The following is a 17,526-nucleotide window of genomic DNA, read 5'->3' on the forward strand; positions in this document are numbered from 1 at the left end:
GGGATCTTCTCTAGATCCCTTCCACCTAATCCTCCTCCTTACAATCCAGGCCCTTGAAATTTGATTCAACGGCTAAATTTATTATAACTTTTAAAGTGTGCCTGTGTTTTTAACCCTTAGATCAAATTTTAAGGATCCAGATTGTTTGATGAGGAGGATTAGGTGGAAGGGATTCAGAGAGGATCCCTTTCCATTCCAAATAAAATATTGAAACGGCTTGCCAAATGTTTGCACTCCATTTTCAATTTCTCATTTTGGTTTTTCTTTTCTGGAAGAAAGGGAAATTTCGGACTTCCCCACAAGCACGCGAAATTGTATCAAATACTTATTTAGGAAAACTGTTTGACTCCTGCCATTCTTTTTTATACAAGAGCGTGTAATAATTTTATAGTATAAACGTTATACTGAAATTGGTTATTTTCTTTATTATTGTTTAAAAGTTAGTTTTAGAATTTTTATTAAATTTGAAAATAATTTAATCATTCATATAAATCGAACAAATTGATTGTTTATTATAAAAATGTTATAACGATTAATTTATTCCAACACATATGAATGATTAGACAGTTTTCAAATCGAATAAGGGTTTCAATTACAACGTTTTAACAATGAAATAGTTTATTGTCACCGGAGCCAAGTATTGTCGATAAATATCAAAAGGTCGCATTCTTCTTTTTCTTATCCAAAACCACCTTACAAATAAGCTTACTTGTGCTCTGTGCAGTCCACAGAGTTTTATTCCTTTTATAAAACGTTTAATTTAATTTAATTTATCATCCCCCACGCACACCACTTTGTTCTTTTCCCACCGAAATGACCATGACACCCATCGCAACCACACACAATATTTTACACCCCAGAAGCATGTTTTTACCAAAACACCCTTACGAGCGAAGTATTCAAGAAGCCGGCATTTTGGACTGTATTGGCAAATCTACAATAAAATACCGGTCAACCGTCCAACACCCCCCTCCGCAGGCTGCTACTCAGTCGCGTTCCGACCTTCCTACCATTTATATTTGTTTGTTAATAAGATCATCACGTTTTATGCTTCCTACCAAATTACCAAACACAGAAAATCATGACAAATTCCAAATTCAATATTCACAACTACTCGTGAAGATTACCACAAAAGATGAAACTGCAGCTTTGTCGAAAAATTGTTCACGTTAATTTTAGGTGGTGCATACTCGACCGGGTTTCGATTTTCCGGGAGTTTTTCAGATTCATCTGGGACAGGTTTCTTGTTTGTTCGATAGGGAAGCCGGCGGCCAGGTACCGGAGATTGCCCAGCGGAGCTATCTCGCCGCCACCGGAAGTTTTGGAGGGAGTTATGGTGGCGGACAACCCCACAAGTACTAGTTGTAACGTGTATGAGACGGATGCGGATTTGGTGAGCTTGAAGATCAGTTTGCTGGGTGATTGCCAGATTGGAAAGACAAGTTTTATGGTAATTATATAAGTACTTTATGGTTTAATTATGATTTGTTAATTTGGTTGTTGGCTAGCTAGAGTCTTATGCTAATAATGATGAATTTTATTAATTTTTTCTTCTTTTTCCTTATTGTTCTTGAAGAGCAAATATGTTGGGGATGAGCAAGAAGATAGATATTTGCAGATGGCAGGAGTAAATTTGATGGATAAGACGTTGATTGTTCAAGGCGCTCGGATTTCGTTTAGCATTTGGGATGTCGGAGGTATGCACATATATGCGTGAAAAATGTTCTATTATCAGACAATCAGACGGTATGATGTATTTAATTTGTTGTTCTGAGTTCTTTGTAGGTGACCATAGTTCGATAGATCATGTTCCAATAGCCTGTAAAGATGCAGTAGCAATTTTGTTCATGTTTGATCTTACTAGTAGGTGCACACTAAACAGGTCAGCTCATAATTTTCTGATATGTGACATTTTAACTCAAATTGTTCAGCAGTTAGCACTATGGTTATTAATACGAATAGAAATTCGTGTTTTTTTTTTTGTTGTTCTTGCAGTGTTATTGGATGGTACAGTCAAGCAAGAAAATGGAACCAGGTACTGTTTACAGTTTATCTTTTACAGGATTATAATTGGGTACTTAAATTTAGAGGCATCCTTAGTTAATTAGCCATTGATTACTGTTAGCAATGTCAAAATTTATGGCCACTTTTAAAAGTTAGTGCAAAATTTGTACTTGGCTAGAAAAAGGACTTCTGTACCATCATGGGACAGTCCCATAGTTGGGGACGAAATTTAAGTCTATAGTTCACACAACATGCTTTAGGTTTGATTCCCGGCATTGGTGAATTGCCCGTTGGCAATCAGTGGAGGTTCAAATGTCTTTGTGAATCTTCTCGGTCTCCAAAAATGTGGACTATTGTTGCAAAGTCACCATCTGATCTTTTTTTTTATAGGAAAAAAAGGACTCCTGAAATGTTGTTATTATTAATAACACTGAAATTATTTCTATGTAGTTATCTAATTAAGTTCGTACTTTCTGTTTGTTAACTTGCAGACAGCAATTCCCATACTAATTGGGACCAAATTTGATGATTTTGTGAGACTTCCTCCAGATCTGCAATGGACAATTATAACCCAGGTACTCAAATTTCCTCCAAATTTTGATTAAAACTGATACTACCTAGAGGGAAAAACAAAATTGATATCGTCAATGGGTTAGTCTAAATAACTACTAATCTGATAATTTAGTTTTCAAGGTGTGACATGTGGAGGAGAAGAATGTTTTCGATAATAAATATTTTTGAAGACTTGGGGGTCTTCTCCTGTCAATTCAGAGGCTTGACATATGCCTAATCATGCTTCTCTTTTTCGCGTCAAGATTTTACATAAAAGCCCCACTCGTAGACTAAATTTAGCATAAAGCCCCACTTGTTGGCTAAATTTTGCACAAAGGATCATAGATTTATATATATATTGCAGGCCAGGGCTTATGCAAAGGCTATGAAGGCGACCCTTTTCTTCTCGAGTGCAACCCACAACATCAATGTGAACAAGATCTTCAAATTTATCTTGGCCAAGCTTTTTAATTTGCCATGGAAAGTAGAGAGAAATTTGAATATTGGAGAGCCAATCATCGATTATTAAATCTTAAAAGTATTTTTTATAGCCACTCATTCCGTGTACATATTTTTAGGAAAAAAAAGGGAAATGATAACCGCATGTATATTTTGTTCATTGTTTTCGATTGATTTATTCAATCTGGTGAACTAAAATAAGGAAGAGTGTGTGAGAGTAGAAAAATATTATGTGGTTATGAATATCATTTCTCGAAATATAGAGAAAAGATTTATGTTGTTTTGTGTTTAGAGCTCACCCCTATCTATCATGTTATTTGGTGATTAATCACATAATGATAGAAGAAGAGAGAGAGAGGTGGTAGTTTGGTTTCTTTTTGCAGTGAGTTTGTTATGGTTGTTGCAGTGAGTTTGTTCACGCAAAGTTACAAAAACAATAATAATAATAATATTATGATTGTGTCTGAAGAAAAATGCTTAGTTCCTCCCTACAGGCCAAATTAATTCGGCAGCAAATATTCATATGCGGTAAATTATAGTTGATTCGAATATAAGCACGACTGTTTACTCGGAAGTCAACCAGTATTTGATGGTTTGTTCAGGCAAATTAGAAACAGATAGCAGATGTTTAAATAATCAATTTTCCACTTAATTCAAGCGCATCCTTCCTCAATCTAAATTAAGGAATGTGTCTCCATTTAGGCTAGAACTGATGTACAATAAAATTGGGACAGACCAGAAGGTGAACATTAATGAAGATGCAAGGAAAATAAACTATTCGTTGTTGTAGGCCTATTTAACTGAAGAATTATAGAAAGCGAGAAAAAGTTGTGGCGGCAAGGAGACAGAGATTTGGTGAATTCTGAGGTGTGTACCCTTATTTATAGTACCAGGAAAGGTAATTTCCTGACCCTTTAGGTATTCAACTGAAATAGGACACTATCTAAAAGATTTTACGTAATCACAATTGATTTACGCAATCACATTTCTAATTAAATAGAGTCTGCAAGCTCCCACTTGAGTGTGAAAGTACTTAAACAAAACATTGCATCGATGTTATATAGTTTTTAGAAACTTTATAAACTCCGAGCAATATTTTCACTAATGGTAAAACTCTGAATGTAATATCAATGACCCGAGCTGTTCATCTTCCTGCATCTTCTAAAAGATCGTGTTTTCAAAATAAAAAAATCTGAAAAACAAAATTTGGTGAGAAGAATTGACTGTAAATGTAAATGACAATTAACGGTTAAATTTCGATCTGTAGTTTATGTGATTGTATTGGCGAATTTCTAAGTTGATCATTCACGAAAGTTGTAAAACTTGTCATTATGAGGGTTTATATATATATATTTTTATATTATTCACACTTTTGCATTAACTAATATTTATTTGATACTTGAAAGACAAACGTGTTTTTATGTTTTAAAGTAATATTTATGTGACAATGTCGCATGTATATACAAATTTAGTATTATGTTTTCATTTAATTATTTATTGGTTTAAAATATATTTTCTTTAATAGGTTACGGGTTTGGTCACATTACCTGTTAATGGGTTGGATTCGAATCAAGTTCGAGCCGAGTCATATTACCCATTCCTTTTAATGGGCGTTACATGACACGACATGTTAAGATATCACGTATGACATGAAAACGGTCCGAACACGAAAAACATGACACGAATGCCAAGTTTAGCATTGAGTGATCACCGCCTATGGGTATTCGTAAGAGTGACTTTGCTTGGTCAATCTGCATTGGGGGACCACTTCTTGCTTGGTTGCTTATTGTAGGTTTCAATCGAGTTGTGTCACTCTAGCTCTAGTTTTCAACATATTTATGAACTATAGATTTGAGAACCTTTGTGGATTGATTTAGAAAAGTTGTTGGCTATCTGATTGAGTTCTTTGGGATTTCCAGTGAGTTTGATTATGATTTTATAAAGTATGGTTTTTATAATTGATATTTAATCACTAAGATCAATAGATTTATTCTACGATTATCATATACATTGAATTATTGTCAATCACATGAGTTTAGCAGCTTATCCGGATTGTTGCTTAGTGGGGTAGCAGTTCAGAGACCACCGAGTTTGGGCATCTAGGTTCCTTGTATTATTTTGGGATTTATATTTTAGAATCTACGGACATGGCTTGGTCCTAGTGAGGGTTTGTATATTTTGGGTGTATAGACTTTCGTATATTTATGTGGGAGAGAACCCATTAACATGCTTATTTTGAGTTATTAGTTCTATTATGTATCTTGTATGTATTTTTCCTACACCCCTTATATATCCGTGTCATGTGTTGATTCTGGACACATCTCGGGATTAGGGAGTCAGTGGTGAAACTTACAAAACCTTGCTATAGTAAAACCAAATATGGAAGAAAGACTCATAGTCTAAGTGGAAAAGTGAGTAGTTGGATTAAGTTAAAACTATACGTCTTCATGATGCAAGTAGTACGCTCACAAGGGTATGAACAACCCAGAATAAGTGCCTCATCAAATCCTCGCTAGGCAGCAAAATCCCAAAGGGAAAATGCTCTAATTATAAGGGAAAAAGGAGTTGAAAATAAAGGCCGGTTTAGGATAACTTAGATTTCTTACAATCTTCCAATTCTCAAATACAACTTCAATTCTTTATTCTTCTCCATAAGGAGGTATTTATAAGATTACAAAGGAGCTATACTAGGAAATAAATCAAAACAATATTTTTTCTACAAGACAAGGATATCTAGACCAAATCATATCAAAATCCTAATTAAATCATATAAAATCACCAATTAAATCATATATGTAAAATACTTTCCTTTTTATTTTCCAACACCCCCTTCAAACTCGTGATGGAATCATGAGTTTGCCAAGAAGGAAATAGATCTAATTTGAAACTTTGTAAATTCAACACTTCCCCTTACATAGGACCACGCATTAAATGAGCCACAAGGCGTAATCCTCGAAAGGCGTAATCCTCGAAACTAACGCCTCTTTATAAAGCCCAATGGATCTAATGCTAATCTTTTTGAAAGCCCAATTGGAACTAACATCTTTTTTTCGAAAGCCTGATAAATAAATATCTTAATATGTTAGAACTAATGCTAATCTTTTCGAAAGCCCAACTGAAATTAACACCTCTTTCTGAAAACCCCAACTGTAACATCCCACATCGCCCAGGGGAGTGATCCTTATATGTATATTTCCAATCCCTACTTAGCGCGAGGCCTTTTGGGAGCTCACTCGCTTCGGGTTCCGTAGGAACTTCGAAGTTAAGCGAGGGGGGCTAGAGCAATCCCATGATGGGTGACCCACTGGGAAGTTGCTCCTGAGTTCCCAAAAACAAAACTGTGAGGGAATGGTAAGCCCAAAGCGGACAATATCGTGCTACGGTAGTGGAGCGCGCTCGGGAAGTGGTTCTGCCCCGGGGCGGGATGTGACAATTTGGTATCAGAGCCTAACCCTGGCTGCGTGTGTGCCGACGAGGATGTCGGGCCCCTAAGGGGGGTGGATTGTAACATCCCACATCGCCCAGGGGAGTGATCCTTATATGTATATTCCCATCCTTACCTAGCACGAGGCCTTTTGAGAGCTCACTGGCTTCGGGTTCCGTAGGAACTCCGAAGTTAAGCGAGAAATGGGCTAGAGCAATCCCATGATGGGTGACCCACTGGGAAGTTGCTCGTGAGTTCCCAAAGACAAAACCGTGAAGGAATGGTAAGCCCAAAGCGGACAATATCGTGCTATGGTAGTGGAGTCGGGCCCAGGAAGTGGTCTCGCCCGGGTCGGGATGTGACACCAACCACCAAACCTCTTTTTTTATATCTTTTTTCTCATCTTTTTTTTTTTCGTCCTCCTTTTGTTTTCTTTTCCTCAAACTCAAAAACAAACTAAACTTACAAGAAAAACTAAAATAAAACACAAAAAGACAACATTTTATCTTTTTCTTAATCTTTTTTCAAGTCAGCGAAACCATAGTTTGTGTTCCCCTTTTTTCTTGATGGCACCAGATATTTATCTTGTTTTAACAACTATAGACAATCTTCACTTTCAAGTTCATGGCATGTGGGTGCACAAAGAAAATTAACTTCGTGCACCCACGGGGAAGCACTCACAACAAAGTTCAACCAAGAATTGTACACTGCTTTGATACCAAGCTAAAAATAAAAGGATTTAGGATAAATTTAGAATTCTCTACAATCTCACAATTCTCAAATACAACTTCAATTCTTTATTCTTTTCCATAAGGAGGTATTTATAAGATTATAAAGGAGCAATACTAGGAAATAAATTATAACAATCATTTGTCTACAAGACAAGAAAACATAGACCAAATCAAATCATATCAAAATCGTAATTAAATCATATAAAATCACTAATTAATCATATCCCTAAAATGCTTTTCTTTTTATTTTTCAACAAAAGGTACATTAAGATCAAGTGAGTACACTTTTGGATGCTCCCCCTAAGTTTGACAAAAATTTCCAAAATGAGAACCATAAACAACTCAAATAAGATAACTTACGCATATCGATTCCTTGGACAAACTTCTGAAAAGTAGATTTTGGCAATGATTTCATGAAGAAATCGGTCAGTTTGTCATGAAACAGATTTGCTTAACTTCAATATTCTGATGCTATTTTTGTTGACACACCCCGACCCGGAATGTCCACCTGGACTCCGAATCGAGCTGTGTTGGCCAACACCAAAAGGGTGACGAAGCCATTAAGTATAGTGATGTGGAAAATGTGAATAAATTTAAACCTAAAAGTGCCTAAATATAAGAGTGCGCTTGTGAGTGAGAATGAACCCATTTCACACGTGATGTCAGATCATAAGTAAAGTATAGTAGGGTAGGATAATAATTATACCATCAAAGGTAGCCACCTATATCGAGATTTTCCAAGAATTCTCGTTGACACAAAAGCTCAACCACTAAAACCTGGAGGGGTGAAAAAACAAGGGTGAGTGGGCCTAAAAATAAAGCTTTGTAAAAACCTTTTCGAAAACGTAATAACCCCTCACCTTAAAACAAGTATAGTTTCCAAAATATACGTACTATGTATAGTAAGAAAAAACTTACGGCATCATGCAACATCTCAAGAATTCAATATGTCACAATATTTTGTAAATAAACATGACGTTCGTAATCACATAATCTTGCATAAGCCAACATATCACATGTTCATCGACACATGTTGACACACGAGTTCATGCAGAGATATTCTGACATGAACAGGACTAGGTGTAACAATGATATACGTTCTAGTACTACAACCATGTGAAGACTGGCGCTATGCGCAGTACATTCAAGTCCTAATTGCCTATAGCAATCTTGGAAGGGACTGGCACCTACAATGGATCCAATGTGAGCGTACAGTGCGATGTGCAGACACACGTGAAAGACTGGCCTTGGCCCGAACGAGTACTAACATTGGTGTAGCAAACGATAAGCAGATAACATAAATATAGTCATGCCACAATGATTCGGTAATTTTAGTCAACATAACATTATTCATAGCAGTAAATTTAATTAAGGCATCCTGTAAGATTTATAGTGATTCCCTAATTCTCATTGTTATGTCATTTCCTATAAATAATAATTTAATTACGGCATTCATATAGAAAATTCATTATTAGAAGTATGTATGGAAACTAAACAAATATATGTATATATCAAATAAAAGACTCACTCACAAATCATGTCATCGGGTCGAATCCGCCTCGTGAGCATCGAAGATCCTTGTGATGCATTTCACCTAAAAACGAAACCATTTACGTAAATATAACGTACTAACATAATTACGCATTTTCATACAAAGTACGACTAATAAAGGAACTATTTTAAAATGGTCGAATTTTGAAAAACGCGGATTCGAGTCTGGCACGTAGAGAAACCTAAGAAGGGACCTCGGGTTCCTTCACGCGCCACCGCATGCGCCACCATGCGTCGAGTTGAGTCATCGGAAAGTTGGTTGAAAAAGTCCCCGGCGCTGCTGTGTACGACGACGGAGCACAGTATCTTCGAGGAGGCGCGTTTACTCCATGCGCCGATCAGTACTGCACCACGCGTAGCCCACGCGCCTGTGAGTACAGGCCTACTTGCCTTCTTCGTCAAGCCAGAAATTTGCAGATTTTCTTCCTAACTTCTACAGCTAATTTCTAGCTCGATACTTAACCAAATTCGATTATCCAAAAGCTATTTTGAAGTTAGAAATGTGAGGAACAAGTCCATACCAAAGTGGGGTCGAGTTATCATCGGCGTTGGCTGGAAAGATGATCTGAAGGTGGCCAAATGGTCACGGGTTCCTATCTTTCCAGAAATCTGGAAAATATTTCCCAGGTTGTTTCCTGCATTAAATCATCATCCAAACACCATTTTAAGATTAACAACACTATAAAGGCTTCAAAGCAAGAAGGATTTATGGTTCTCGAGGTTTACCATGGTCGGAGAAATGAGTGAACAGTGATAAAAATTATTGTGCAGATCCATTTTCCCACTTGGGTGCTCTATGCAAACTGGGTACAAAGGTGGTGGTCCTCCACAAGGTTGATGGTGATGATATGGTGGTTGTTTGGTCATGAGGTTCGTTAAAGTACGGCGAGGTAGTGGTGGTGCAGTGCACGGTTGCATTGGTTTTCACATAGGGCAAAGAGGTTTGAGATGGGGAAGAGTAGAGCAGTGGCAGAGGAGGAAGACATGGTGCATGTGTTGGCTCACCATTGTGGTGAGTGGTGGCTTGCCTCACGACCTGTTAATGCTACAGGCGGAGGGGAGAGCTAAGGAAGAAAGAGGAGTTGGGAGATGACAGAGAGCTGAGAGAGATGAATGAAGCGATAGAGTTGAGTAGTGAAATGATGTGTCAGCAAGAGAGTGGGTGAGTTAAAGAGAGAGAGAGAGTGACAATTGAGTGAAGAGCTGGGAAAATGGGAGACATGAAAAATAGGGAGGAATAGGGTGTGGGCCCCACGTGGCTTAAAAAACAAGTCACAAAATATCTCCTAATTGAAATTACCAAATCGCACTTCATGTTTGTAAGTTTGTAAAATCTATATTGTAGCTCCAAATTCAATTCTGCTTGCGCCTACGTATTCGTAAGGACGAGTACTACAAGGATATGCTAAAAGAATGTTTCATACGTCTCATAATACACTGGTCAATGAAAGTCAACATCCTTGCCTCTAAGGGCATTTTCGCAAATCACTCTTTTAAAATTTATAAAATCGTAAAATTAGGGACAGGTTGTCATAATCTACCCACCTTAAAAAAAAAATTTCATCCCCAAAATTTGAAATAAATTTCTATACATAAAATACTCAAAGATAGATAGAAAATACATAAAGAACAAATCAAGCTAGTGCGGTTGCATGAAAGAGAATGCCATTCCATCGCGATCGGATTGCAATGATTCCTCTTTCATGTCTCTAAACTCATACTTTCCTTCTCCTTCAGTACAATACTAAAATATAAAATCATTTCTTAAAACATAAAGTAAAAAATAGAAATATAGTAAAATATCATCAAAAAACGTATATTTTAAAATGAAGTAAAAATAATTGTATTGAAATCAAAATTGAAAATAGAAAAAAAAAAAAAAAAAAAATTCACCTACGTATTCGTAGCATTATGTACTCCAAAGATATGCATGTAATATCTTTGGGTTAAGCCCAAACAATAAATAAATAAATAAAAATGCTACAACAATTAAACGGACTTACTTGCCACTTGCTTAACGAACCCAATGAATAAGTTATCGATATTACAGTATACAACCTGCGATATCGACAACTCACTGTTGTCCCGCGCTTACATACTACCCTCTCGAGCGACAATGTAAATAGCACACAATTTCCTAAATTGTAGTCTCAATTATTCAAATACCTGTTCGTAATACACCTCTGTCAATCATGTACAGTGCATAAAGTCTTCATACAACGTCTCCAACAGTGCCATACCCAAAATTGAAAATTGTAATCGTCGTTACATGCAACTCTAATAGGGATAGGTGTAAGTCATAATCATACTAAAACTGTAGAACGAATAAACGCAACATGTCTAATAAGGTTTGGATAGTTCGTTTAGACTAGCCTTTAGTCTGAGGGTGAAATGTGGTATGGACAAAAACTTAGTACCCATGGTTTTTAAGTAGACTTCCTAAGACTTGGAAGCGAAATACGCATCACAGTGAGATAAAGTAGTGTCATGCACACAATGCAACCGAACATTGTAACTCACATATGCCTCAACAACTAGATTCGTTATGAATTTCTCTTGAATTTAGTGAAAAACTATGTCAAGTAGGCTAAAAGAACAATCAAGAATACAAAGTAACTAGATTAATGTATAACATCTCGCTACAACGGTAGCTTCTGGAATATTCAATCACCAACGATAAAGATTCGTTTAGCAGAGTATTTGTCGGGTGATTGAAGCATTAATGGTCAAAACTAGTAATTAGATATCCCAGCGATTTTCCTAAACAGTCTGTTCGCCCCAGAAGTAATACGAAGTGCAGTAGGGTAGACATGTACCCAAGGCTGACTGGAATGCCTTCCGACACAAAAAGGTGAATATGGAATCACAATTATAGTAGATGCTTGTCGAAACGTCAGAAAATCTGATAATGTCAAGATTGAGGAATTTTACCAAGGGGTCTAAACGTAGTCCTTCTGGACCAACGAAATGTGAGTTAGCTTATCAAGCCGGTCGATAGTCACTGAAACATCACCATAATCTCCACATGGGCAAGATATCTCGTACAAGGAGCTTATGGTGATATTTTCCCATTTCCATTTGGATACAGGAAGTGATTATAACCACTCGAATGATTTCTTGATGGTTTGTAGGTAACGTCATATCTACTCTCCTGAATTCCAATTGTAATGAGGTAGGATATGTTGAAAGTGTTCCAAAGGTAGGTATGTCTTTTGTTGTGGTAACCGGTAATTATGTTTGCACAATTGGGATAACACATGATGGTGTAATCGTAGACATTGATTTGGTTATTCCATCGCACAGTCAGAAATCTAGTTCCTTTCAAATGATGATGTATTTGAGGAGTTTGTGAGGTTGGTAAAGATTTTGGACACATTTCTCCACAGAGAAGTGTCATCCAGATTTTCAAGTAAGAATGATAATTGTTGACTCAAGGTCATGAGTAAGATGGTTCATTTCATATGGTTCCAACCGTTGAAAACATATGCGATACTCCATGATGTTGCAATAATACGTAACCAAAATATACAGAAAAACATCATCGTGGATTTCGAAATACTTGATGTTATCGAAAGGTGCACGAACAAGGGTAGGAAATAGACAACACCTCAGTTATCACAACTTAAATCATATTCCATGTCTCAGCTAAACTGATTTTTCCTGGGCCAACATGAAAGGAAAAATACAAACTATTGATAAAATCAACACGGCCAAGGATATCGCATATTTCACTACGATTTGTGGAATATGAAATTTTCTACATTTGGACCTTTTTTGGAAATTGACAAGAATGTTGTCTACTGAGATCACGTTTCCCAAGAAAAGTACCTATCTAAACAAATGTAATATTTAAGGAATTTAGTATAAAGCTGGATGTTGGTGTTTTGAAAATTTAATCTTGTCACTAAGGTAGGTGAGAAAGTCATCTGTAAGACTACTACGAATTCGTTAGGCTATGGAAGAAAACTCGGCTCAAAAGGTTGGTCGGGTAGACCATCATTTCGAATTTAGGGTTAACGGTTTTAATCGTCACTCGTTGGAGTTGCTCAACTCTAGATACGATCCCAAGGTTTAGCCTTTCACCTTCGCGGGTAGGTTTGAGGTTCCCTAGGTAAGGTGTTTGGTTGGGTAATTTCCTAATTGGTAAGTTTTTGCATTGGTAAGCTTTCACAACTAAGTTTCCTCAGTGTCAAAGGAGTCGTTCGAAAAGGCGTAAGGAAAACTGTTGTAGTACAAGAAAGTGGATCGATGGTGTACGTCACTTCACCATTTGGTGATATCCCAAATAAAATTTTGAGAAATGACGCCAAAGGTATACGTCATCGAAACATACCATACTACTTCCTTTCAGGACGCCACGTGCTAATAGGTGATACGTATATTATACGCACACAAACTAAACCCTATTTGTGACAATTGTAGTAATGATGTAAGTAGGGATCGTTCTAATCGGGGATTAACTAGGGGTGCTAATCTATTTTGAATTGACTTGAAAACACAAAAACTAAATGTAAAGACTCTTAACAAAACTACTATGACTCAGAATAGCTTTGAAAGACTCAAACTGCTTAAAACAATCAAATTGACTCAAACAGAAACTAGAACTTAATTTAGACGAATTTGAAAGTGTTTATGACTCCAAAAGCTTAAAGATACAAAAATAAAACAAATACGAATGATTAAGACTCAACGAAATATGGGGGAAATGTGTTTGGACGATATTAAATTAAAAAGGCAGAATATAATTAAAGGTAAAATGTAAATATGAATGTGATGAAAATATGGATCATGGAATAGCCAAGGGGTTCTTCTCCACACATGTTACACTTGCATACAATATTGATTCTCAGTTGGTCTTTCGATAAGTTGTGAAACTCAATGCTCCAAGTTAATTAGGTCCGCTTAAATTAACTTTCAGATTTCCCTAAATTCGTTGGATTGAATGGAATACGCATTACAACCAAATTATTCTTAATCAAAGTCCCTAACTATGGAATACGCATGATAGAGACATTCAACAAAGATCATTAAGTTCAATGAAAATTATAAGTGTTGACGAGGCATTCGTTACTATGGAATACGCATGAAACTTATGCCAAGAATTCGTTTAACGCGATTGTTTATAAGCAACCTCCACTACTTGTGAATATAAGTTCATAACGATTAGGTGAAACTCACTTATATTCTAGCGTCATATTCATGCATGAAAATTAAGCTTGCAATCTCAATGAACATACATAAATAAGTTATCAATCAAACAGTTAAACGAATTGAATCCACAACTTATGAAATTCCAACCAAAAGTAATCAATTCATATTGCAAATATAAACATAGTTTCGAATCACCCCCTAGCTAAAGGGGGTTTAGTTCCTCATAACCTTGAAATCAAAGAAACAACTAAACATTCCAACAACTCAAACTTGAATTGTATGAACGTTTAGGCACTCTTCTCTTCCATTACAAAACAAAGAAAATTGAATTCAAACATTGAAATCAAAGAAACACCTAAACATTCCAACAACTCAAACTTGAATTGTATGAACGTTTAGGCACTCTTCTCTTCCTCGTTGTTGTGGCACAAGGTCTAAGGTGAGCTTTGGGGATTATGTGAAGTGTTTTGGAGGGATGGGAAGTGGTTGGATAGTGGCTGAAATGGAGGATAAAAACTGCACAGATTGGAAGGATATGCACGGCAATGGATGTGTATTTGTGTGGTGTGTTGTGTTGTGAATGAGATGAGATCCTTGAATGAATGAATGCAAGGGTATTTATAGGAGTAATGGAGGGAACATAACAGCTAGGAGGTGGGTGGAAATGTGGCTGCATGTTTGGTGAATGATTATGAGTGAATGCATGTGACTTGTGGCTGCAAAGAGAAGGAGAAAAGCTGGAATTGCATGTGGAGTGTGCTGAAATGAGAATAGGCCACGACATGGAGTGTGGGATTAATTGAATTGTGGTGCAATGATGAAGAATGCATGTGGAATGGATGCAATGATGAAGAATGAAAGTTGGAAAGCTGCAGCAATGTGTGTGGATGCTGGAAATGATGGAAAGGCACGGCAAAGAGTTGTTTTGGGGTTTAAATGGTGCTGTTTTGTATGCCAAGGAATGTGTGATGAATGATGAAGTTTTGCATGTGCTTAATGATTAAAGGGTGAGAGGATGCAGCTGCAATAATGTAGAATGAAAGCTGGAAGTTTGAATGGGGAATGCACATGCAAACAGCTAGGAAAAGTTGTGGATTAGATTAGAAATGTCAAGGTTATGCACGGCAAAGGGTGAATGGGAAGAGAAATGGGAGTGCATGTGGCTTTATGGTTGAATGATTAAAGGGACATGTGGGGTGTAAATGCATGTGGCTTGTTTGTGGTGAGTTGGAATTAGGGGGAAATGCATGTGAATTGATGGAAAGGGATTGGGAATGCACGGCACAAAGGATGGAAAAAGGGTTGAGTGGTGTGTGTAATTGCATGTGTTGAATTGGAATGTGGTTGAAATAAAGAATGGGAGTGCATATGATTAAAGAGTGGGAGTGCATGTGGGTGAATGTGAAGGGAATGCATGTGTTGATGACTAGGTTAGTGGGTGGAAATCTGAAAATGGCATAAGGGAATGGGAGCTCACGGTTTTGGCTAGTGTTTGAATGTGTAAAGTGTGTGTGAATGCATGTGAAGATGCTAATAAATAATGCATGTAGGGTTAGGAAATAAAATCATAACTTAAAGGGGGATGATTAAAGGGTGTTGAAAGGTTTTGCATGGCTTTGAAGTGATTGTGGATTGGGCTAGAGTTTAAGTACATGAAATGGACCCAAATTGCTCATCCTTGCATGGCAAGGAATGGTGTTTGTGTTAAGCCCATGGCAAGGTGTTATGTGATTGGTTTAGGGCCATTGTTTTGTGTCTTCAAGTGCATACAAGGCCTTCAATTTCATCCAACACTTGGGCTCCAAGTATAAGCTATCCATCCTTAGCCCAATAGTGCTCCAAAACACTCCACAATGCATCATTTCGTCAAACACGTCTTAATATCCTGAAAACACACAAAAGAAGCATAAAGGACTAAAATAACTAAAGAAACACAACGTAAATGCACGAGAACAAGCAAAGTAAGTCGCCTAAATATACTCCTATCAAATACCCCCACACTTATCTTTTGCTAGTCCTCGAGCAAAACAAAACAACAAAAGAACACGAAACTAGACAAAACGAACAAAACACCACCTACACCTTCCAACAATCGTCTCACGGATTTCCAATGCACATAACAAGTTAAAAATCATTATTCCCACAGATTTTAGCCATCTCTACACTTAAGTACATTTTTAATCATAGTCACCACATACTAGTTCACAATTAAGCATTTAAAACACATTTCGAATGTAGTAACATGCCTTAGAGAATTTGCTCAAATCCTTACAAGATATACTCTCGTTTTTCACACAGATTTTCTGACTACACACCCTACACTAGGTATATGTGAGAAGATTGATGTAAACATAAAAATGAACACTCACATATATGTATTTCAAAGGAAGCAATTTCTGGAGTTAATAAGCATGTTTAGGTATGATCTCATGAATGGAATGCTACTACTTAGATGCAAGAACCAGTGACACCATATGCTCATATCAATTCCAAACTCCACATTATTGAACACATAACGATCAAGATAGAAGTCAAAGGGGTGTAACGGGGCTAGGGTATTGGCTAACAATGAAAGGTGAAGGATAAACAAACATTCTTAAAGCAATAGTGAGCAAAGTATTTGAATTAGGCACTTAGAATTCCCTTTAGAACGCAAAAATCAACTTTGAACACCCAAGGGAAAGTCACACAAAACTTAGGGCCATATTCAACTTTTTGGACCCTTTCTTCAACCATCAACGCTCGTGAGTTCATTCTTACTTATTTTCACTCTTTTTTTTTTTTTTTTTTTTTTTTTTTTTTTTTTTTAATTCTTTTTCTTTTGAATCTCGGAACATACATATAAACGTAAGAACAAACTTTTACTCCCCCACACTCATTTTCTTGCATAATGTAACTCAAAAGGAATTCATTTAAGTCATGCTTACTATACTTTAAGAACAAGGGTATAGGAAAGTCCTACTCTAGGCTAGGTAAGGGGTGATGTGGTTAGCAAAGAAAATAGGACAAACGAGGCTCAACGGGGTTAAAAGAAAATATGATAAGGTGGCCACACCTTATCATAAGTAAGGCTATTTGGCTATGGTGGCAACTACACAACTTCATCTTGATATATGTTATGCAATTCAATGTCATGCTTTGAATGAAACGGATATAAGTTCTAGCATTTAGTTCTATCATGATACAATTGCATTCTAAGTAGTAACCAAGCAAGGAATAATGAGATCATGCAACAACTTTAGAAAACAAAGAATCACAGAAAATAACTCTCCAAAGAAAGTAATGGCTCGAATCTCACAGGGATGTAGCGTTTGTTTGAGTTCCTTCCTTCAAGCATGTTACAAAAACGAATTTTTCTTTTATGATTGCATGTGAAGTCATACATTATAACCATAACCAAGCATATACCAAGAGTAAATCAAACTTTTTTCTATGTTTATAACTCTTTTTAACCGTCATGCAATTACAAACCAAATCCTTATCATTGTGTTGGAAGGTACCCTAAGACATAAACACACAAAAACGACTCAAAACACTCTTTTTAGGCTTTTCAAAACATTTTTTTTTTTTTTTTTTTTCAAAATTTTATGTGATTTTCGGAGTTATAAAACAAAACACTCTAAAACACTCTAAAACAATTTAAAAACACCTTAA

General features: G+C 36.6%; 1 protein-coding gene across 1 annotated transcript; it reads left to right on the forward strand.

Annotated features, from left to right (window-relative positions):
- Positions 1 to 998: 998 nt before the first annotated feature.
- On the forward strand, positions 999 to 3,489 carry LOC137743409 (septum-promoting GTP-binding protein 1). The gene is made up of 6 exons (XM_068483293.2): positions 999 to 1,450; positions 1,577 to 1,697; positions 1,786 to 1,882; positions 1,996 to 2,035; positions 2,496 to 2,579; positions 2,921 to 3,489. The coding sequence occupies exons 1-6, from the start codon at positions 1,136 to 1,138 to the stop codon at positions 3,083 to 3,085; spliced, it is 822 nt and encodes a 273-aa protein (XP_068339394.1). The 5' UTR covers positions 999 to 1,135; the 3' UTR covers positions 3,086 to 3,489.
- Positions 3,490 to 17,526: the final 14,037 nt, after the last annotated feature.

The sequence above is a fragment of the Pyrus communis genome, chromosome 11 (genome assembly GCF_041283825.1).
Source record: "Pyrus communis isolate YQ-2024b chromosome 11, ASM4128382v1, whole genome shotgun sequence".
Lineage (NCBI taxonomy): Eukaryota > Viridiplantae > Streptophyta > Magnoliopsida > Rosales > Rosaceae > Pyrus > Pyrus communis.

Coding starts and splice junctions, on each gene's coding strand:
- LOC137743409 (XM_068483293.2), top strand. CDS start 1,136: ATGAAACTGCAGCTTTGTCGAAAAATTGTTCACGTTAATTTTAGGTGG. Junction 1,451..1,576: donor TTGGAAAGACAAGTTTTATG/GTAATTATATAA, acceptor TTGTTCTTGAAG/AGCAAATATGTTGGGGATGA. Junction 2,580..2,920: donor AATGGACAATTATAACCCAG/GTACTCAAATTT, acceptor TATATATTGCAG/GCCAGGGCTTATGCAAAGGC.